General features: G+C 35.1%; 1 protein-coding gene across 1 annotated transcript; it reads right to left on the bottom strand.

Moving 5' to 3' along the window:
* Positions 1-5471: 5471 nt before the first annotated feature.
* Positions 5472-22373, bottom strand: LOC109213383 (ATP-dependent DNA helicase 2 subunit KU70). Its single transcript, XM_019377178.1, has 19 exons — positions 22113-22373; positions 21920-21997; positions 20522-20638; positions 18492-18606; positions 16962-17067; positions 16744-16861; positions 16467-16550; positions 16334-16392; positions 13809-13942; positions 13674-13717; positions 11594-11670; positions 10287-10434; positions 9708-9769; positions 8401-8461; positions 7494-7586; positions 7276-7393; positions 6349-6451; positions 6050-6221; positions 5472-5739 (listed from the first exon to the last, which is right to left on the bottom strand). Exons 1-19 carry the CDS (start codon positions 22182-22184, stop codon positions 5626-5628), a joined length of 1875 nt encoding a protein of 624 aa, XP_019232723.1. The 5' UTR covers positions 22185-22373; the 3' UTR covers positions 5472-5625.
* Between the last annotated feature and the right edge of the window lie 1264 nt (positions 22374-23637).

The following is a 23637-nucleotide window of genomic DNA, read 5'->3' as shown; positions in this document are numbered from 1 at the left end:
AGAGAATTCTTGAAGTATCTTGTATTTCTTCAATATATACCAATGTGAATTCTCAATTAATTTTCGCATCATAATTGAACCGGGATGGCCAACCGGTCGTGCCAACTAATATTTGTTTCAGTAAATATTTAATTTACTATGGCATGTGATTCCATCACCATGCTTATACATCTGTAGTACAAATAGAAGAAAAATCGGATAACCTTTCATATTTACCCGGTATGATTATAGTAATATGAAGATATTCAATCTTCCTTTCATTTATAGTGTCAATATGCCAACCACTTTGGCTAATATATTTGAAACTCAAAAAGTTCCTTTTTGATACTTACAACCACCAATGCCATGAATAATTTTATTTATTCGGGTAGTAACAAACTCGCTCTTTCGGAGCTCTCAATAATTTTGTACTACAAGATTTTTTATACAACCATCCAAGTGGTGAATTTTTTCTCCACAGAAAAAATTATCTTATCATTGTCACAATCAAAAACATTATAGACAAGACTTATTTCTTGCTTTACTTTTGCCTTTAATAATTTTTTATAAGGCATGTCAAAATATTTTCGGCGCACCACATATACACGACAAATGACATATTTGTGTAACCACATAGGAGTGTTCATGATCTTTCTTTCTCTCAAGCCTCCCGTAGAGGTGAGTTGTAGTATTTATTCAACCATGCATAAATATATTCTTGTGCATAATTTGTATCACATATATATTTCACATTCACTTCAGGAATGAGTCTGCATTTACAATGCTTATCACAAGTCGCATTCTTTCAAAAAAATGGACTATAATCGTTAGAGCGTGCCTCATATTTACAGACCATATTGATACACACCTTCACCTTTGAAGGATTATTTTGAGAACCCTTATTGTTCTCCTTTTCACAATTACCATAATGATGACTATTATTATTTTGATCTTTAGCACGCCCACATTCATTGGTCAACCACTTGTCTTCATTTAGACTTATTATGCACCACTATCACATTCACTTCAAGAATGGAGCAAATCAAGTGGGACAAACTTCAGCCTTTTCATGAAATAACATTATATTTCACTAGTCATCATTAGATCATCAATATGGTGCATTGGGACTCAAACCCAATGCATTACCCATATAAAGGCATGTAAGGTTATAATGCGTTGGGACTCGAACCCAGCGTCTTATTATCATGGTACACTAGGACTTAAACCTGGTGTCTTACCCTCAAGGTGCGATAGGACTTGAACCCATCGTTTTACCCCCGACCAATAGCATAATAGGCCGAAGTGATACTGCGAATCATCCTTGAGCTTGAAGAAAATTATCACTTTGAATTTTTAATTAGAACTATCATAGATCTTTTCCACGAACAATAACACATGACTTGGTCAAATATAAATAAAAATAAACAATCTACTCACAGTTTACTGTATAGTTACATGTTTAACTACTAAGGTAATGAAAAATGTTAAACTAATACAAAATAAATTAAACAATATACAACATATGACATTATCACAAACATAATAGTGTCTCAATACATTTATTATTTTATTTATATGCCATAGATGCCTTGCATCTTGTAGTATATCTTTTATCTTTGTGTGTGTATAATTGCATGTGCATATATCTTTGGGAATGCTAAAATCACTCTTACCACAAATATCTCTGACGACATGAAATGCAAAATTCACCTTTATGACTTGGAAGAATAAAACAAAATATCTCTGACTACCACAAGCTCACTTAGACATGCATGCGTATAAAGAGAACTCTTTAAGTTTCACAGTCACAAAATTTATTAAGTTACTTCTATGGACTGCTCAATATCAACTCAAACAAAGATTTCCTACTTCTATTGTCCTTTTTTCCCCCTCTAATTCCCCACTAGGTGAACGGTAAAGAATATCAAAGAGGATTTAAAGTTACTGACATCGGATAAACAGGGATACATAAGTGAGAGTAAACATAAATTTGCTCTAGCTCCTGGAAATCAAGGCAAAGTTAAAAATTCATCAAGGCTCATAGAGTTTTAAGATCTAATACATGAATGTTGAGATAAGCAACCTAAGAGAATCAACCTTCTCTGCCTTCTAATTAGAAGGAAGTTCACTCAAACAAAATGAAAATCAAAAATTAAGTGTAACATCTTACTTGAAGAAAATATCCACTGTTAATAACTTTATCTCCAAAATCAATTCCTTGCCTCTTTCATCATTTTTATAAAGTATCAAGTAAAATAGCAATTCGTGCTGATAACGTGTTACGAAACTTAGCTCAAAGTAATACATAAAACAAGAAGATAGACAACAATGTAGAGAGAAAGAGAGAAGAGAATCTATTTCTTCCATGTATTCAAGTATGTCAAGTGTGTACAACGTGATGCCCAAACCCTCTATTTATAGGATGATATAGGTAATACAAAGGGATGCCATGAACATGGTATTAACTATTGAGAACATGGGGGAAGATCATGGAGGTGTGGGAGTTACATCCATAATGGTAAGAAGTAGTGGGAGGTTAATGGAGAAGAGTAGTAGGTGTTACTCCCTTAGGAGTTATGGACATCCACCATAATCAAATATTTCATAACAATATGTTATTTATAATAATTATACGAATTTTATATACTTATTACCGAATAAAAATAATTTCTGATGCGGGCTAAGAGTGAAAAAAGTCCCTTTCCAAACTGTCAGCGTCGGCTGAGGTTAATGGATATGAAACTATCATAAAAAAATGTGCATATTCCAATATTAAGAAGCACTAAACTTTGTATCAAATTACTCTAAAACTTTCATAAAACTGCATGACATAACAGGAAAAAATGCGTATGCATGTATTTTGATGATCTCATTAACCTACCTTAGTTGTCTGAAATTTTCCAAGTATTTTATCTTAATAAAAGAACACTAAATTTTTCATAGGCTGTATGAACACGAGGGTTACAGACAAGCTTGAACTTAACACGAGATGTTATGAATTAGTGGTTGGTCAATTTGATAATGGAATCTGTGGACAACGTACGAGGGACAGTCACAAAAAAGATTAAAAGTATTTTCTGATGTAACTTAAGGCAAAGAGGGAAGATATTTTTAGTGAGGAAGACCTAGTGAAATCCATGACTCAATTTTTGGATTAAATCTTAAGATGAAGAAAGCAACCTATGGTCAGAAAGGCCTTTGGAGGAAGAAGAGTGAGGACAACAATTTTCTATGTAGAAAATCAAAAATAGAAATTAGCGACGGACAAATTCGATAGCAAAATAGAAAAATCCGTAAAAGTAATCCTATTTAGTGATGAAGTTCGTACCTAATTTTAATTTTTGTCGTAATGAATGGAGAGGACAAAGGATTTAGTTAGGCTTTTCTCCAAATATATGATGAAGTTGAGGAAGGTTGGTAAGTGCACACCTAACGTAATGTTGTATCGATTTAAATTAAATTCATCTCTATTATCATTCTTTTTGATTAAAACTTAAAAGAAACCTCAGAAAGCATGACTCCAGTGATTCAGACAATTGCCGCAATCTTTACAACGACGGCTATTTACAAAGGAGAATTTTAAATTTGACCTATGATATAAAATATCTAAGTTATTCAATGGAGTTGCGTTTGTCAATTGATACTTTAGTATTTATCAATAGCATTGTTGTTGATGTTGATATGACACTAAAAGTTTGGGGTTGTTCATAGAAGGTAAATACTTTAATACGTTTTATGTTTGTGAATGTATCCTCATATTTTTATTATACTCAGGTAACTTTATATTTGCATGGCTTTAATTAGGAGTGGCAAATGGGTGGGACGGGTCGGATATGGTTTGGGTCGAAAACGGCTAATGAAAAAAGGAAAAATTATCCGACCCGACCCATATGTAATACGGATAAAAACGGGTTAACCGGCGGATAATATGGGTAACCATATTCAGAGGCGGATCCGGAATTTAATGTTATGGGTTCCTGCAACGACTTCGAGTAAATTTTTAATAGTAACTGGGTTCACATTTACATATTTGTAGATATTTGATGAATTTTTCGAACACATTTACATTGTTTGGACAAAAGCTACTGGGTTCAAGGGAACCCGTAGATGACAGGCTAGATCCGCCCCTGACCATATTATCCATGACTTCTTGCATATGATCACTTTTGGGAGAATTCTTAGTCTCTCTAACTTGAGAAACCCCAATTTGAGGTTTTACAAATGTAAAAGTTAGATCCATTGGATATCCATTGGTTACCCATTAGTTATCTATTTTCTAAATGGACAATATGGTTCTATCCATATTTGACCCGCTTTTAAAAAGTTCATTATCCAACCCATTTTTTAGTGGATAATATGTGTGGTTAAGTAGAAATAGCATGGGATAGCCACTTTTTAACATGGTATTTAATTTTTATCCAGTATTTTTAATGCTGAGCAAAAATAGTCACTATTCTATTAAATTTAATACGAAAAAACATTGTTACCCTTTCTTCATGAGTGCTGTGTAAATATTAAGGACGTGGTGTCCTTAACATTTACACTGCACACATGAAGTTGAGGACACTATGTCCTTAACATTTACACTGCACACGTGAAGATAAGGACTCCATGTCTTTAGCATTTACACTGCACATATGAAGTTAAGGACATGAGGTCCTAAAGTTTAACAACAGAAGGTGCAAATACAAGTTAAGGATATTACGCCCTTAACATTTACACCGCACATATGAAGTTAAGGACATGATGTCCTAATGTTTAACAACGGAAGGTGCAAATAAAGGACACTTTGTCCTTAATATTTACACAACATTCATGAAGTTAAGGACACCATGTCCTTAATATTTACACAGCACCCATATCTAGCACTGAGGTATTTCGTCCGAGCGGGTAAAAATTTATTAAGTACTGACTAAAGAATAAATACATTTTAAACAGTGGATAAGAGTAAAAAAAAATTAATTAGTGACTAACTGTGCACTTTCCCCGGTGGTTAATTATTTTTTAAAACCATTTTGCCGCCCCTGGCTATAATATATGTCCTCGCCTATCAATTTCTTTTTCTTTTTTTCCGTGAAAGGCCCATGATATACATTACAGCTTAGATACTCTTGGATAAGCAGCTCGAGTCCGTGTGGATTGCGGTGAATGCGGAAATGTCTGATAAAACGAGTTGAATTTACTTGAAGTGGAAATTATTGATAATCATTAACATGGAATTTATGTTGCATTGGATGTGTTCGATACATGTCTACACGTGATGTGGGGAAAGAGGGGGAAGTTACACATTAGGCCAAAAATATTTACAGCTCATCATAGACTATATACATAAACTATACATATATTATACATATGCCGACTATTTTTATGCATGGATGGCTATTTAAGTTAATTTGTCGAGTACTGACAAAGCTGGTCAAGTAGAATTAACTCCATTCCTACCCCCATTGACAACCATATTTGATCAATGTCACCACAATTTTTCATATACATGCAGCAACAGATGACAATAACACTTAATTTCCAAAATAATACCAGAGGTACAAGTCTCAAAATGAAAGAAAGATTAACTACTTAACAAGCTACAAAAAAGTGTATACTGTACAAGCTTATGGCAAACAGCCAAAGATCTGAAATAGTTACAACTCACTTACCCATATGAGTTAAGATCCTACTAATTAAGGCTTCTTTCTTTCCAGTGACCGGAATGTTATGTGCAGCTAGGTAATACTTCAGCTCTACAACTGTTAAATCCTTTAACTGCAAGATGGCAAACAAAAAAAAGTGAAACCCAAATATATATACTACTGAAAACTAATGGAATTCTATGATGTGCATTCTGACAAAGAGTCAGGCGTTGATAACAGCGTAGGCCAAAGTATTTTTAGTGCCTATCTCACTAAAAATTCCTTATATACTTGAAGAACTAACAGACTTCTGTGTTGCAACTAATTTAGCTAACACAAACCATTCCTAGAAAGTTATAGTTTGATAACATTTTGAATCTGTTGTTAAGCCCAGAACTAAGGCAAGAATCTATAACGTAACATCGTAAGCTTGAAAATGTTACCTTCCCATTATCTGCAAGGTCAGACCAGTCATAGTTGGAATATTCTTTCATAGCATTTGCTTTCCGTTTCCTAGAGGGTTCAGCTTTTCCATCAGTTTTTGCATCGTCCTCCTCATAGTTCTCTCCATATACAGAGAGCTTAAATTCTTCCAATGCTTTGACAATACCAGGCCTAGCCCCCAAACAATATACAAAAGAAATGTCAGAGTAACAAGCTTTCTGGACATAGAGTCAAGTTGAAAACTAGAGACCAAAACCACAGAACAAAGTGACCTAAGATGGTGGAAATCCGTCACTACCTGGCCATCCCTTCTTCATCGGGAAGAGTCTCGTCTTTAATTTCAGGCATCTCGTCTTCATCAAGTGCAAGAGCTTGTAATACTGCATAATGTCTCTGCAATGCTGCAAGAAATGCTCTTTGTAAGAATACAAACGGAATTTCTGCATGACCCAAAATATAAACTACAATTCTTCAGAAGGGAGGTGATGCATATAGAAAGGGGCACTCCACTTCATACTGTTCTGTAGAAATTAAGAATGCTTGTTAATTGGAGAGGGTTTCCTATGAATTAGGTATCCTACTTCACGCTAGCATTCTTTCACGGTGATCCATAAAGAACAGAAAATACAAAATATCCTACATGGTCTACTGTGCAATCTTCTCTAAGATCAGCCTGATACATCAACTTTGCAAGCAGAACATGAATCTATATCATGAATGAATTACAAATAGTACATTAATGTAAAGGTCATATTGTTGAACTTTTTTATACAATTTTGTCTAAACTACATTTTTCGTTTTTTTAATATTCTGCAGATGCAGATACATGGATTAACAGAATTTACAGACCTCTTTAAATAGCAAGAGTTTTAAAAGTTCTATTTTATTTAAAGTTTATGAGCAGATTCAGCAATTTACGCCACCTCAAAATGTTGAACAAATTATATGAGAAACTTCTCTTCTTTTGGATGTCCACCTGACCACCTCATAATTTTACACTTATTAATTTCAATTTAATCAACTAATAGATGGATCGGATAGACCGGTCCAACCATAACACCAAGCTCCAAAAAAGGTTCCACGTCATAAAAATTATCAGCCCACTCTTCCAATTCTAATAACAGCGAAGAGCCTTGTAAAAGCTTCCATTTGGAATAGAAAGTAGAAACTACATATAGTGGCAGCATAGAATTTTGATCAGCTTCCCCAAGTTATGAGATCTTACCAGGATTGGCGAATTGGCACACAGAAAAGTCTTTGAGGTCAATACGTCTCACTAAAGCAGAGGCCTTCTTTATCTGGTCGTCAGTCGCATGAGGTACGGAATTTGGATCAGTATGAAGCTGCAGGTATAACCACATCCGTTAGATGTAGACTTCATTATTTTTCACAAAAGAAAAAAAAAATATGACTAATCATCGAGATAAAAAATATTTTGCCTGCCTCTTCAACATGTCTGATATCGTCAGAATATGGAAGATAAATGAGATGCATCCCTGGTGGCTCGACTTGACCACTAGGAGTCGTTATTTCATCCTGCAATTATCAAAAACCACGAAAATATATGATAAACAGTTAGAAGTTTTTGCCGATATTCACAGACAAAAGATACACCAAAAAGGGCTACTTCCTCCACCCCATTTCCACTGAGAAGTTTGAACGCGCTCAAAGTTTTACAAGGTGTCTTGACTTGCATATTATTATATTACTAAAAATAGAAAAGAATACTAATGTTACAGTCATCCGTTAGTGGGACCAGGAAAAGATCATTATTTTAAAGTAGGTGTTTTAAAAAATTAAGAAGTATTTATCGAAAAGAGAAGTGGTGTCGCCAAAACAGCCCACAAAAAAAGGCTTAGTCTAGCCAAAATGATCACGAAAGAGGTGCAGAAAGAGACCGGAATGTTGAACTCTGAAAATAAAAAGAAGAAAAACTTTCGCCTAGCATGAGGTGCCAGTAGGAATAACTACTTAAATTTCTATCAAAATCGTAGAGGCTCCAATACCATTTGAAAGAGAACAAAAGAAGAGAAGCTCTTATTGAAATTGGTAAACACAAGAGAGCTACGTGCTGAGCCACATGAAGTAAGGAAAGTTCTTTTATTCTTGGAATCTGAAATTACTTTCACATAATGACTAAGAAATCTTTGACTTAAATTCTTAAAACTCTCTTGAATTGCAAGAACAATATGATTCTTGACCTGGAAAAGTGCCAGATTACTCTTCATATCCTTCAATGCATGTCAGAGGCAATTGCTGATCCCAGCATCAGCAATCATGGGTGCATCAATGGAAGAATTATCTTACATTATAATCCAAAAATATTTAGAAAGGGAAAAAGATATCTTACTTGTGCAACAAGAGCAACCAATTGAGGATGACTTGAATTCCCATAGAAAGCAACTGCAAAGCTGGATGATAGTTAAAAGTCAAACACAAGAATAGCAACACGCTTAAGAAGCATAGCAACAAAAAGATGATGGATTTATTTCTAGGGTATGGTACATATAAAATAATTGAAACTGGTATAAATGAGGAAAACGCAAGCAGAAAAATGCCCAAAAGTCGGCAAAAGTGCCACTTATGTAATGGTTGAGATCAACGCAAACTAGTTGCAGCCTGTTTTAACACATGACTTCAAACAAAATTCAGCACAGCATTATAGCACAGCAGCATGCTGATAGACTTGCTTAAACTACCTAAAATAGGGTGAAATGTGAGGGAGATGAAGAAAACAAAACAGTTGCCTGAATCTACTTTGAAAAAGGCTGCCCAGACACACATTTCCAGATTTTAATTTAAAAAACATTTTAATCAGTGACAGAAATGAAAATGAAAAACCAGTTCAAAGTAGAGTGCATGAACCTTTACTGAAGAAAGAGGGCATCTAGCAACTTCTAAAATTAGATACAGCAACAACAACAAACCCAGTGAAATCCCATGCGGTCTGGGGAGGGTAAGTGTATGCAGACCTTACCCCTACCTTATGGAGGTAGAGAGGCTGTTTCCGAAAGACCCTCGGCTCAAGAACAGTGAAAATGAAGCAATAAACAAACAATAGCAACAAGAAGGTAATAAGACACGAAGCAAATGGTGCAACGTGTAATAACAAAGATCCAAGAATATGACACTACAAGAATAGAGCCAATCCCACTGGAAATGAAATAATGGCACACCGTGTAATAACAAGAAACTAGGCATAGGAAAATACAAGACTAGTACTGATACTGCTGGTAAGACTAGGCGAAACTCTAGACTGTTTTTTAACCCACAACCCTAATTCTCGACCTCCACACCTTCCTATCGAGCGCCACTTGTAAAATTAGATAATAGGTCAAAATATGCATAACTGGCACTTATAACTTCCTACTATTAACTTAAACGTATTTTTTTTTCTTTTGATAACCGTGGTGTCCAGCCAACTTGCCCGCGCCTCGACTAATTTCACGGAATACCTGTCACCTCCCACCAGCAATATGTATCACGTAACTCTACCCACCAAGGCTTAGATAGATGGGAAGTAAATTTTTGCCTCCGCTGGGATTTGAACCTGATACCTCATGGTTCTCACCCACTTCATGACCACTAGGCCACACCCTAGGGTGCAACTTAATCGTATTTTCTAATTCAATAAACAAAATATTCAGGCATACTAACCGCTTAAGCCGCACCATTGATCTGTGGAGGGCAACGAAAAGACAAGTGCTTCCAATCAGTTCCTGCCAGGGACCAAGAAGAAGCAACAGAATTGATCATCATGGAAATGACATATTTTAAGAGATGGTAAGAGGCATAATTCCTAATTGGCGGATTCGAAGCGCAAAAAATGTTATGGGTTAAAACTACTGGTACTGCATAGTGCAAGTTGTTAAAGCTAAATTTGATTAACTATGCCATATGGACATGAAGATAGGTATAGAAATGTTGAAATAAAGCATAAAGTTCAAGATCACTCATCAGACTCGTTTCTTTATTACTGAGAGATTCACATGACATGCACTTTTGTCAGCTAGATGTAGTTTTAAAAGGTGAAATAATCCAATCTATTATCCCTTCTGTCAACAAGATAAACTGGCAAAAGTGTCATATGCTTTATATAAAAACTCTTACCGATAATGGTTAGACTAACATCAATCAGCATAGATAATCAACAATGAAGACTGTGAATAGCCTTTAACAATGATCATATCCCGAAACAAAAGAAGCAAAATGTAGGTGGCTTATTGAAGAAACTACCTCATCACTGGGAAAGACAAAAGTTGCTGGCTTCAGGTTATGATAATCCTTTAAACAGCTCAATGGCTTGAAGCCCAAAAGACGAAGATGTCCAGTTGAAACTCTCTTGACTTCTGAAAGCTCATCCACAGAAAACATGACGTTCTCACTGAAACAAAAAGCGAACAAGACATCAGTGAATGATTGAAGAAGTATACCAGAGTCAAGTTGGGCTGGTCATTAGATCATTAAATAAAGCAAATGATAGCATATCATGGAAACAAAATTTGAAATTTTTCCACGATTACTAAGTTCACTACATACTCTTTTCAATATTCAAATAGTGAAGATTTATCACCCTGTTTCCAATTAAAATAGCACTGCTGGGTGCTGCAAACTTGTATAGTCTGTGGCGAGGCTTGGTGGTAATATTTGGCTTCTCTTTGGATAATCTGCATAGATATTATGCTACCTTAAATTTTTTCTCCTTTTTAGCATGTTCTGGTATTATGAGCTAATCTTTAGTGGTTAAATTTTTGAAGTTTTGTCAAAGAAACAAATTATCATTCAGGCATTCACTCTCTCTACCTGTTGAAACTGATTTTCTTTTTAACTGAAATTGATTGCTGACAACATACATGAATGCACTCTATATGAGTTTGCGATATCGGGAAACTCTCCTAAATTTTTTGGATCCCGAAATATGATAACACAATTATTAACAATAAAAAATAATATTCTACAGTGTCTTATATGACAAAGCGCAAAAGTCGACAAAGTCAATGGAGCATTAAGCAAAAAGAGAAGAGAGCTCACACTATTTCAAAATGAAGAGCACAATCTTCAAAACTAAGAAGTTTAACTAACATGTATGCATTCAGTACTTGTAACTTCAAATTGGAACTAAAGTTATTAATTTGAGCATCCAATATAAAATAATGACAATCTTAATCGAACCACTCAAAGTGGTCATCTTTAAAATATACTCTCAACAGGCCATAGAAGGATAACATCAATTGCAAATTGATTTTCGATTCCCGATTTATCTACCATTATAAAAAAACTAATTTGCAGCATTTAGTTTCAGATTTAAATGCATTAGTAATTTTATTTTATAATAGAAAGGTTTGGCAGAAACATGTAAACTTTTCCCTCCTAAACAGATATCCTAAACTCAGAAACATGTAAATTTTTCCCTCCTAAACAGATATCCTAAACTAAGGATAATAGAAGAAAGAAGCAAAAGAGAAGCATAGAATCATAGTAGCAGAAGAAGAAAACTAGCGTACTAAAGGAAGGAGTCATTGTTTTAAGAAACAGATACCAACTTTTTGTAAGATTGAAAGCGCTTTACAGGATCCTGAATTATAGCAGCAGTATCAGCACATATGAAGGATCTCTCTGTCTGTAAACAAGAAAGAACACAGCAGAGGTTTAAAGACGTACTCTATATCAAAATCCTATCAGAAGAGCAGAACAGACATTTCATTAAATTTTCTACCAACTTCAATGACAATTGACAACTTGAGGTTAATTATCAGAAAAGATGCCCTAGAAAGAAGGGACTTGGAGACAAGCTGACACAAAATCCCTTGATACCTTACCAAATACTGATATGACATGGCAAAAAATTGTTGTCGTTACATGCAAGAACAAATATATGAAGAAAGCATTTAAGGCAATGGACAAAATAGTTCAAAACCTTTAGATATTCCTTATCCGAAATTGAGTCTTCTTTTTCTTCGGAAAAAATATCCAATATGCGACATTATGCAGCTCAACACCCACTTGCAACACAATCTCAACATACAGCCCACAGCCCCACACCGTCTTTTGTCTCACAGTATAACAGTCCGATCGAATTTCAATTATGTTTCCACCATACCCCCTCCCACCTACAGCCCCCAACTCAGCCACAACAGCCCCCCCCCCCAACCGTTTTTACTCATTACCTTCTAGTGTGCTACCATCGTACAAAGGTAGGAGTTAAAATTTCAGAAAAAGTTTATGTGCAGCTATAAACTTGCACCTACATAAAAACCAAATCAATCAACTCCTCCTCAATCTCAAGCTAGTCGGAGCCAGCTATAGTAATCCTCTATGTCCATTCCACTCTAGGTTGAAACTTTTTCATTCTAAACTAAGGGCCCGTTTGACATAAATATTATTTCAACTTTACAAATACTGCACGTCAGCATTTGATCTTCAGGTGAAAGATTGAAATATCGGTTTGAAAGTATATTTCAAGTGAAACACTGCTTTCTACTCTCAAATCTTCAACTTTCACAAACTTCCTTTCCAAATTAAGTTCATGTTCAAACACAACTTTAACTATCAACTTTTTTCTATTACTACAAATACTTTTCATCTAGTGAACCTTGTGTGAGTACAGCCCTTCCCCAGACCCCGAGTGAATACGGGATGCTTCGTGCACCGGGCTGCCCTTTTTTTCTAGTGAAACTTGTGTGCTAGATCTAACACACCAATTAGATTCTCCAAAGACACATTACTAATCTGAAGTAGAGAGTAATGACTTTTCCAATGAACTCCATAAACTCTACGAGCTTGTTTGATTTCCCGTATAATAAATAGTAAGTTCAGTATAAAACACAACATTACTAATACAACACTTGGTTGTGGTATAAAAGTTTGGATTACTAGAACTAGTCTAACAATGTAACACAATGTTAGTATAAAAGTTGCACAAGTAATACCTATATAACATATGCAGGATTCTATGTATTATTTTTTCAAGATAGAATGTGGAACAAGAAACTAGAAATACTTAAATAAGAGCACCTAAAGTGCTTTAGAAGGACTCGTTAAATAAATAACATCAGATAAACTAAAAAAATCATGATCATTTTATTTAATAAAGTTGCTTGTTCATTTTGCAATGGACTCATAGCAAGATCTCCACATGATATTCATTAATGAAGAGTGCCAGATAATATTCATTACCAGGATTTCAACATGATTGGCCCGCAAGGAAACCAAAAAAATAGTTGTATGCTTGGGATGTACAGAGAAGTGAAACCAAAAACTTATCCTGATGGTTCTTTCCATAAAAATGGATAGATGCAATCACCCAACTGAATGCTGACAGAATATATAGGAAGATGGAAGGTCAAATAAGATTTTGCTTAGGACGAAATGGTCGGTGTTCTAAAGAAAGGAAACAGCAACTAATCCTCAACGAATAAGCAAAAGATAGCTGCAAATCCGTTACAGTCAGAACTTATAAAGAATCAAAACCCCAAAAAGTACAAAGGTTAGTTATGATCAATCATTCCATGAAGCTCCCTTCCACCAAAAAAGAGATGCACATAAACTCAGCAAAACTGAAAGAAAACTGCAAAAGAAAAAAAAAAGATTAAAGCAAAGCATGATGATGAAGCTAATAAGTACCTTTAAAGGAAGATTGGTCATCGAGTCAAGCCAAGTTATTGTCCCTGCAGAAAGTTAAAAAGAGGTCTGAAGATTACTTTATAGTCACCTAACAGTAATCATTACATAGTGAAAGAAAGGGCAACAAAGGCAGACCAGGATTAGTTGGACGGATCAAAGCATAGGTGTTAAGTTCGATAGATAATCCATTAAAAATCACAAATCTAAGTCTTCGAACTCTGCGCTTCTTAAACATGCGTTTTCTTAGCTGGTCTTTCAGATCTTCAAACCTGATATAGCAAACATAGGGAAGGAACATGGCCAACACATAATTAGTAAATAGGCTCTAAAAGGGATAATAAAAACTAACAGGCTCTAAGTGCAATCAACTCCTTAACACCTTGCAAACTGGCATTTATATCCAGACATCTCGATCATTAGAGAATAAAACCACAGATTTCGGAAATGGAGGAAGTTTTTTTATAAGGAAAGGGAGGAAATTTTAAAAATGCATAAACCAGTAACATAGGCACAAGACCCGCCACCAGACNATTCAATCCCCCCACCCACCCACCCACCCACCCCACCCCACCCCCACCAATCTGGTCATCCCATCTTCATGTTATTTGGTTTTCCACATTTGAGTATTCATTTCATCAATCAAGAAAATAAATAAACGAATGAACTAACAAGTAATATGTTGAACATTCATATCACCCATTTGGACCACTCATTTCTCTCTACAGGCACAAAATGGATGTTATTTCCCTTCTGTTCTCCTTCCAGTAAGAGACCTCTTCCTACTGTTCAAGACGACTGTTCAAAACAATAGCCATCTCTTTCTCCATTGTGCTTTCACTTCCCAACTATGGAATCTATTTTTGGCCCTGGTAAATTTGAAATGGATAATGCCGGGAAACACATGTGATCTACTGAAAGCTTGAACTATGCTAGTAAAATGGTCAGTCAGAAAAAATGGTGGAGGATTATCCCAGCTTGCATTTGGTGGACCATATGGAAGGAAAGAAATAACAGATGTTTTGAAGACAGGAGTAGCTCCATACAAGTAGTTAAAATGAATTGTATTTTAAATTTTCACTTTTGGTGTAAAGAGTTTTCTGTAGGAGATGCAGAATCTATTCTACAATTTTTGGAAGCCTTGTAAAGTTCACAAGGATAGTACCCTGTAAATACTGTTGCCAGCATAATCTTTGTGCTGATGAATAAAATTTGTTACCCTTCTCAAACAAAATAACAAAGAAGTACATTGTACAGTAAACAACAGCGATTGAAAAAGATGAAAGCTGTCCTTCAGCGAAGCCTGAAATTGGAAGTAGAGGAGCTTTGCTGATAGTCTGAACATTCTCCATTCTCTCTTTAGTAGTATGCTCTCTTTTACTTGCGTTATACACAAGTTGATGAATTTTATGCCCTTTTCATGGTCAATTCCTCTAAATTTCGAAGTTTTATCTCTTTGTCTCCATTCATGTCTGCTAAATGCTACTCAATGGAACAACCACATGGTAACTATAATATTTCATTTATCAGACTTGTGATGTCCCTACCTAATTATATTGGACGATAATCTTGTCTGTCTTATATATCTATGTCAGTCTCTCAGCAATTATTTTTCTTAAATGATAGTAGCTTTCTATGGATTAAATCTATCTGCATATGTGGTCTAGTGATACAACAAATTCAAAGATTTTCCAATCTTTAGAAACTTCAATAGTATTATATGATTATATTGTGTTACTTATCAAAAAATATGATTATATTATGTTAAACTACATAGAAAAAATACATGCATGCTTTTATAAATGCCTAAACATAAGGAGGAATGCATCTTGAAGGAACAGACAGAAAACTCTGAACGTTAATAATCTGATTCTATATCTATATATAACAAATAGGAGAGTCGTTTGCATTGAGGTTAAGCCAAGTGACAATCTAATAAAAATCCACTAGGCAATTTAAAAACAATATCTATTATCTATATCTATACCTTTCTATATATATAAAATAGGAGAGTAGTTTGCATTGAGGTTAAGCCAAGTGGTAAGCTAATAAAAAGCTACTTGGCAATTTTAAGACAATATCTATTAGGCTACGTAATAAAAATAAATTTGAGTTAAAGGATAAATCTTTTAATCTATAGATAAAGTTATGGAATTTGATTGAAATATAAAAAAGAATTATTTTGAATTGTATGATAATCAATTTTTCTAAAAACAAGAATAATAATAATAGTCTTTAAAGGAAAATTTTCAATTAATCAACTTAACGTTCTTCTAACATGAACCCTCCTAAGACTACTCTAAGAAGTTGCAGAAAAGAAAACTTAGGTGATTTGTTCTTCATGAACATAAGATCACTTAGAGATATTTTCACAACAAACAACCACCTCACTTCAGTCACCGAAAGAAAGCACGACTATTATGAAACAAGCTCTTCTACTTTTGGACTCCGTTAATGAATAATCATTAAGCATATTACAGTAAGTTGTGTTAATAACTATCAAGTCCTTCAGAAAGAGTTTTACTTTTTACATGGAGATTCATCATTTGACTAGTGCTAAAATATGAGATAGCCATACATATACTAAGCTTATTAACAAACTTGAATAGCTCACAACTATCCATGGAGAATTCTCAACAGTTGAAAAATTTTGTAAGGTATACCTCTCTCCTACAAGAGCCTTGAACTGAGCAAGGTCATCACCCTCCAAACCAAGTAAATCCTGAAGCCCAAGATCTTGAATTAGATAACGACATGCAATTTTTAAAGGATCTAAAACATAAACAATGACCATACAGTATAGAAAAGGGAAACATTGAACTCATCATCTGGTCGACTTAGTGGAAGAAGCTCAATTGCAATACCAAGATCTTGAGCATCCTGCAACCATCAGCGATATGAGTAGAATGGTAGTATAATAGTTATTCAAAAACTATTTGACAAGTAAAGTTACAAAACAATCTAATTTTTAATTAACTCAGAGTTATCTTTACATAAATTTACTTTTTCCCATAGGATTTGTTTTCAACTGACTAAAATATCGATATATCAACAAGTGGCATAGATACTATACTTTGGCACGCTGCAGTGTTGTCCTCATCATATCCACTTTTATGACACCTTTGAGATTTCCAAAAGGATCATCTTCATTTGTAAACAAGAGCATGCGTTTATCAGCAGTTTTTGCAGATCTGAAAATGGTTTTAAAGACAAGTAAAATAGGGGCCGCACAGCATTTCAGGGGAAAACAAAGAGAAATGAGAGTAAACTGGAGAATAGAACAAATCTTACCCTTTACGGAGAAGGGCTTGTGCAACCCAGAGAGCATTGTAAAGAGAATTCTCACGAGAGCCAGGCACAATTCCATACTTGCTGCCTATTTCTTTATCAAATCTTTCTGCAAACATATAAAACAGGTGATTGCAGCATTACTCTAGAAAACCAAAAAAAAAAAAAGTCACACCGTGTTAAGTCCATTCATTGACGAGGCAACACATGTAACTGATAGTATAGAGGATGAAGCTTTCTCAGTCCATTGATATAGCAGAAAAATTCTCTGCATTATTACTAATTATGAAATAAACATCATTTGAGGATATTCCAGTTTTCTGGTCAAATAAGGACTATTAAAGCTCTTCATACGACAATTGTGAAGAGTCGGTCAAAGTGATTGCTTCAACATATATTCGAGAGACTTGTTCCATTTAGAAGATCTGACAACAAGCCAGAGTTCTTAAAAGTGAAAAGTATAGAAAAGCGCTAAGGTCCCCTTTTAAGCGCAATAACTAAAGTGTGGGCTTTAACGAAGAAAGGTGTAGAAAAAATTAAGAATGATATACAAATAAAATATAAGTATTTACATATATGTGTGTGATGCAAGAGAAAATCAGAACAGAGACATAATTTTTGGGATAAGAGATTGAAAAATCTATAATTAATCCATGAAAAAAAATTAGGCAAATCAAGTTCAAAAACGACTTTAAATTTTTAACTTAGATGGAAAGATGTCATTTTTAGTTTTTAGTAAGAAGTTTTCTTTTCTAATTTCTTATTCCTTAACATTTTTCAAACAATGAATGTATGTTAAGACTGAAGTGATGATACAATTCATAGGTCTATCAGCCCACTGATTACACAGAAAGGGAAAAAGAAAACAATTGATGCTATCACTTGCCAAATTAATGTTATCACTTGCTAACAAAATTGATTGTCTTGTGATGTCCTCTTAATGAGGGAGATCATGGGTGATTAGGTGCACGACTTAGTACCTTGGTGCCAACACTAAAGCGCTAGCTAAGCAAGGCCAAGTGCAAAAACCGAGATTCCCCGAGCTTGCCTTTTATACACACTGTCATCACTAGTGTATGCAGGTACGCCAGTGCTTTAATAATATAAGTGCTAACTATAGACCACGAGGGCTCATCAGAAAGGAGAGCAAACTAATACAAGGTTTCAGAAATGGTCATTACACCTGAAGAGATAGGTCAGCTGGTCTATAATCAACTAAAGCACAATTTGTTTATCATCTTCCATTTTTCTCCATTTTTGATTTTCTTTTTTTTTTTTTTTAGGGGGGGGGGGGGGGGGGGGGGGTTGGAGGTGGATGGGTATTTCCTAAATATTAGGAATAAGTCACATTTACAAGAAAAAATTAAAGAAAACCAAAAAAGATGATTTATTATGTGAGTTTGACAGCAATGATGTAACGTAAGGCTAGGCTTTTGATTACCAATTTAGAATCTTGTCTAAACAGAGATAGTTGCATAACTATACACCCACAAAAAACTTGCACCGAAATTAAAGACAAATATGAAGATTTACCTTCTATTCGATCAAATTCTTTAATTAGCCTGGCCGTTGGTCTATCCAGATCCTCTCTTTCTGGAACATTAAATACATAAACGCCACTTAAGTCCTGTAAATTCTTTTTTTCCCGCTGAAATTACAAATAAAGGTGAACATAAACAAATCATCATTAAACAGACATTTGGAGATACTAATAAGAAACAAAACAGGAAATAGGGTGTTAAATAGGGAGAAAATAGCAAAAAGCTAGTTTGCGTTGAAAGAAGAGTGGTTGTTTACTCACGTTGTCTGTTGCACTATATAGAACTAGATCACATATATATATCGCCTACCTAAATAACATTTAATCAAACTTATATAGTACCAAGGAAGATCTGGATCCCCACAAGTAAATGAAAATCTAAATTTATTTTCTTTTGTGATAAAGGAACATAAATTCACAAAGAAATGGTTCTCGCCCACATCATTCCTAATACCCTCCTAGGACTCCTTACATGGAATGACAAAAAGTTGGCTAAGGCCTTCACACAAGCCCCATTACTTTCTACTACCGCATCTCTTTCTATCCTTTCTTGTACTCTTGCCTCTTACTACAACAGGTCCGCGATTTTTGTAAAGAAAGTGGACCTCGGATCAAACTCAAAAGCTATATTCTAAAGAAAGTGAACCTTGGGTCTAACTCCATGAAGATTTCCCAAAACCATATGAATAGACACCCCCACCCCCCACTCCCAAAGCCCTGGACATCTCGAGTGTGGATATCATAACATAGTGGCCCAACATTAGAGAAACCAAGAGTAGAGAGATGGGTCTAGCTCTAATACCATATAAAAAACTGGACCTTGGGCCTAACCGTACCTTCAAAAGATAGCTTAGGAGGTGAGTATTGCTGAAGACAATATAAGCAAACAACAGCCATTCTCCCCACCAATGTGGGATGCTAACGATTTTCGTCAAAGAGATTCAAGAAAGACAACAAACTGATGGTAATGGAATAAGATAGACCCGCCACTGATTACTAGGTGCAGCTAGCTCCTTGCTTCTTTCCTGTGAGGTCCTGAGCCTCCATACCATTCTCAGAGTTTCAAGAAGAAAGTTTAAAGAACAACAGAAGGACACAACTCACAAGGAAAAGCTAGTCTACTTATCAGGGATTTTGGTACAACTGAAAGTCAGATGCAGATAACTTTACCAGTTTCATACCATTCTTCAGAAATATAGTAATTTTACTTTATTTTTTGATTTAATTAGAAGATAATCTATATAAGGGACAAGAATATCTTAAAGACTGCATTTGTACGACTTGGAGCAAACACAAACTAACAAAGTGCAAAACAAGAATTATACGCATATGGATCCACATTAGATTTTTATCAGATAGCTAATGAATAGAGACTGTCATCCCCTAATTAGCTGGGAATATAGATCGATCCTCTAGTACGACAAAGAATGATGAGGTAAAATTATAAGGTTGAAATTACTTCGCAACAGTTAGTCCATGTTTGTTCAAACCAAAGTATGACATATACCACACATAACCCATTTATCCCCTAAGTCACAGTATACAGTCTGTACAACTATCTTTTATGAGATGTTTTTGATACATCTTCTGCTTCATTCCTTGTCTGAAGTTCTTTCATGTCAGGAGAAAGAGACAAGAACCACTAAAGACATCACTTTCCACACTGCAACCTAACACATATTTATCAAGTAAGTTCACTTAGAAACTAGGCTGAACAGCCAGACTTTTTGTTAGCAGCATATTTCCATCCATAATATGAAAGCTTCCTCTCACACTATAAAGTAACAGAATTCTCAAGTTACAAACAAGCTGGAAAAGAAGGTCCAGTAAAGGCTACTTCAGGATTCAGTTTTATATAATAAATAGGATCCTGCAAATATTAGGTAGCACTAGATTTTAGCATGACTAACATAAAATCTGAAATAATTTTAGATAAGGAAAAAAAGCAGCAATTAAGTTATATAATAGAAGTTGTCGAAGGCACATCTTGTGATGTACAGTTTATAAGGAACAAAAAGCTTACAGTGTTAAAGAAGCATATAGCAACTTCATCGTAAGACCTATTAATAATCTGAGTTCTGAGAGATTGTGCAAGGCAATTGATGGAAAGTTGAAAATGAGTAGCGGTCTTTTCATCATCCTGCAAAAATCGAAATACTTAGTGGGATTCCACATTTTTACACTCAAAGGGTCAAAAATGCTAAAGAAATATGACAAAAATGTTTTCAAGAGAAATACTGCTCGTAATAACTGTACAACTACATGCACAAACTCAATCAAAAATAAAAAATTACAAGAAACTGAAATGCATTAGCACTCCAGTCTCAAGGAGGTGCCTCCCAACCACCACTGCTACCCCTCAAAAAACTAGTCCTAAACTGAACAAAATATGCCTCCGGAGATACCCTATATTTTTCTGAAATAAAAGAAAAAAGGAGTTGCCAAAAACCTTTAGTTTCTCAAGAATCTAGCCAAAAGTTCAAAACATACCAAACAAGACAGCAGGAATTAGGTCCTAACTTATCTTCCTACCTTTCTCTTTTTTCCTTCCTTTTAAATCAATGGTATATGGGTTAGCTTCCGCACTCCTAGAATATTCTAGTTGGTACCTGCTACCTCCAACCAGCACATGCACCAGGTAATTCTACCAACCAAGGCTTAGGCAGATATGACTTATCTTTCTCCCTGGTGTTTTTAGTCTCTGCTATGGCCTAAACCCAGCTCTCCACGGATACGACTTAAAATTATGCTTAACAATAAACGCCTTTCAGTCGGATTATAACTTAGCTTCTAAAAGAACTTCACAATGAAAAAGTCATCTTTATCAGCTTAACCTATCATCAGCTTAACCTATCATCAAGTATCTCCATTCACCTCTACTGAATGAACTAATCTTCTAATCATATAGTTTAAAAGGCACATTCTATTTTTTTCAATTTTCCAGTGGAGTCAAAAACAACATTAGGTAATCTATTTCCATCTACTTAAGCCTTGGTAGGCAGAGTTATCCATTATAAATGCTACTGGGAGGTAGCAGGTTTTCAGTGGAATAATCGAGTGGATGAACATGCTAGCTAGCCCGGACACCACGAAGGCACGGTTTTATCACTTACTCTAGCCTAATTTATATGATGCACTTCGCTTTTTAGTTTGTCCTTAAAAGAATGACACATTTTTATATTTAGACAAATTTAACTTTAAATTTCTCATTTTACACTTAATGCCACACAAATCTGTTTTGGACCACGTGTTTTTCTTTTATACTTAAACAGCGCCTAGTCAAACTATGTCACATAAATTGGAACGAGGGAGTAATAATTTCTGAAGTGAAGTAACGCAAAAAGTCAATAGAACAATGGAACCAAAATCAAGTAAAAAAATTACAAAAATGAGAAACAGTAACTGGTAATTAAGGACTAACCGTAGGGCAAGTAGTGGAAAACATTTTGGGCGAAGCATCCACAAGGTATACCAATAATTCCTTAGTAGCATCTCTTTCCTGCATGTTTAATTTGATTGCACATTTTAGATATAATTATAAAAAATAATTTAATTTTCAATTTTAACACAAACAAGTAAGTGAATAAAAAATTATTAATAACAATAATAGGGACCTTGTAAAATTCACTTTCAGGATCATCTTCATCGTCACGAAAGACTTCATCTGGGTCTAGGTCCATTGACATATTGAAGTAATTCTAAGGATTTTTAACAATAAAATGAAGCAGAAGAAGATGAGGCTTTAGGTTTTAGAGGGGTTTTAAAAGTGAGACTTTTTCTCTGAAGGGGCTGCTTGTTCGAGAAGGAGACGAAGTTTTGGCCTCCCGCCTTCTTTTAGACACTTCGTTTTTTCAATTGGGGTAATTGTATTGCCAAATACATTTTCTTTTAGCTAGGTGGCTACTGCAATTTTATAATGTGGTACTTATAATATATGTTTGAAAAACTTTAGGTCCCGTTAGTCCATAAAAAAAAGTTAAAAATATGTCGGTTCATAAAAATTTGTAAGTTTTTGAAAAAAATAGGAATATGAGTTTTTCAAAAACCAATAAATCATTTTGACCAGTTTTTCAAAATTTTAGGAATTCTTTTTCTCCCAACTCACAAAACTACAATATTTTTTTCAAGTGAAATGCATGTCCAAACATAAATTTCAAATATCATTTTTCAACTTAATTTCAAATACTACTTTTAAAACATTACAATTTTTATGTCCCAACACTTACTTATTTGTGTCTCATATAATTGCCTCACCGTTGTGAGAGGTGTCTTATATCTTTTGAAATTCTCATGTCCAGTGTTCTTTCTGTTAACAAGTGAATTTGGAGAAAATTAACAGTGATGAGAAGATGAACGAACCCTATGATATGTCGGCGCAGAGAGAGAGTTTAGAGAAAAAGGTGAGGTATTTCATTACTCAAAAAATCTGTTCAGCTAATACATTGGGTCTCTCATATGTACATATTACACTTGGGCCCTCACTTAGTGGGCCGAAATAAGAATATCATAATTACAAATGGGCTGGCCCATCTTGACTACTTAACACTACTAACTTCAGCTCCAACACCCCCCGCAAGCTGGAAGGGCTGGCCATTCCAAGCTTGGGAAGAAAAGCCTGCTGTTGCACAGTGAATATATCAGCAAGTTGAGCAGATGTAGAAATAGAATGCAATGAGATCAAACCAGCAGACAAGGCATCCCGTACAAAATGGCAGTCCACCTCTATATGTTTGGTCCGCTCGTGAAAGATAGGATTCTTGGCTATATGAACTGCAGCTTGATTATCACAGTACAAAGCAACAGGGCTGAGATTATCCACACCCAGCTCACCCAGCAATCGAACAACCCAAGTGACTTCAGCTACCAACAGACGAAGAGCTCTATACTCTGCTTCAGCAGAGGACAAAGCAAGAGTAGGTTGCTTCTTGGACTTCCAAGAAACTGAGCAGCCTCCAAGGAACAACACAAAACCAGAAACAGACTTCCTACTATCAGCACAGCTAGCCCAGTCAGAGTCACAAAAACCATGCAAAGAAAAGTCAGGAGTGCTAGAAAGCATAATACCCAAATCAGAGGTGCCAGCTATATATCGAAGAACATGATAAGCAGCGTCCAAATAAGGGACTCTAGGAGCAGACA

The sequence above is a fragment of the Nicotiana attenuata genome, unplaced genomic scaffold, assembly GCF_001879085.1.
Source record: "Nicotiana attenuata strain UT unplaced genomic scaffold, NIATTr2, whole genome shotgun sequence".
Taxonomy (NCBI): Eukaryota; Viridiplantae; Streptophyta; class Magnoliopsida; order Solanales; family Solanaceae; genus Nicotiana; species Nicotiana attenuata.
The sequence above is the reverse complement of the archived record's forward strand: the minus strand, read 5'-3'. Positions and strand labels throughout refer to the sequence as shown.

What these genes read in the sequence shown, in the direction of transcription:
- LOC109213383 (XM_019377178.1), bottom strand. Translation starts at nt 22,184, where the DNA reads ATGTCAATGGACCTAGACCCAGATGAAGTCTTTCGTGACGATGAAGAT. An exon ending in CGCTTTCAATCTTACAAAAA is followed by an intron (nt 10,435 to 11,593) that starts GTTGGTATCTGT and finishes TTTTTGTTTCAG; the next exon opens with TGAGAACGTCATGTTTTCTG. An exon ending in ACCTTGCAGATAATGGGAAG is followed by an intron (nt 5,740 to 6,049) that starts GTAACATTTTCA and finishes GCCATCTTGCAG; the next exon opens with TTAAAGGATTTAACAGTTGT.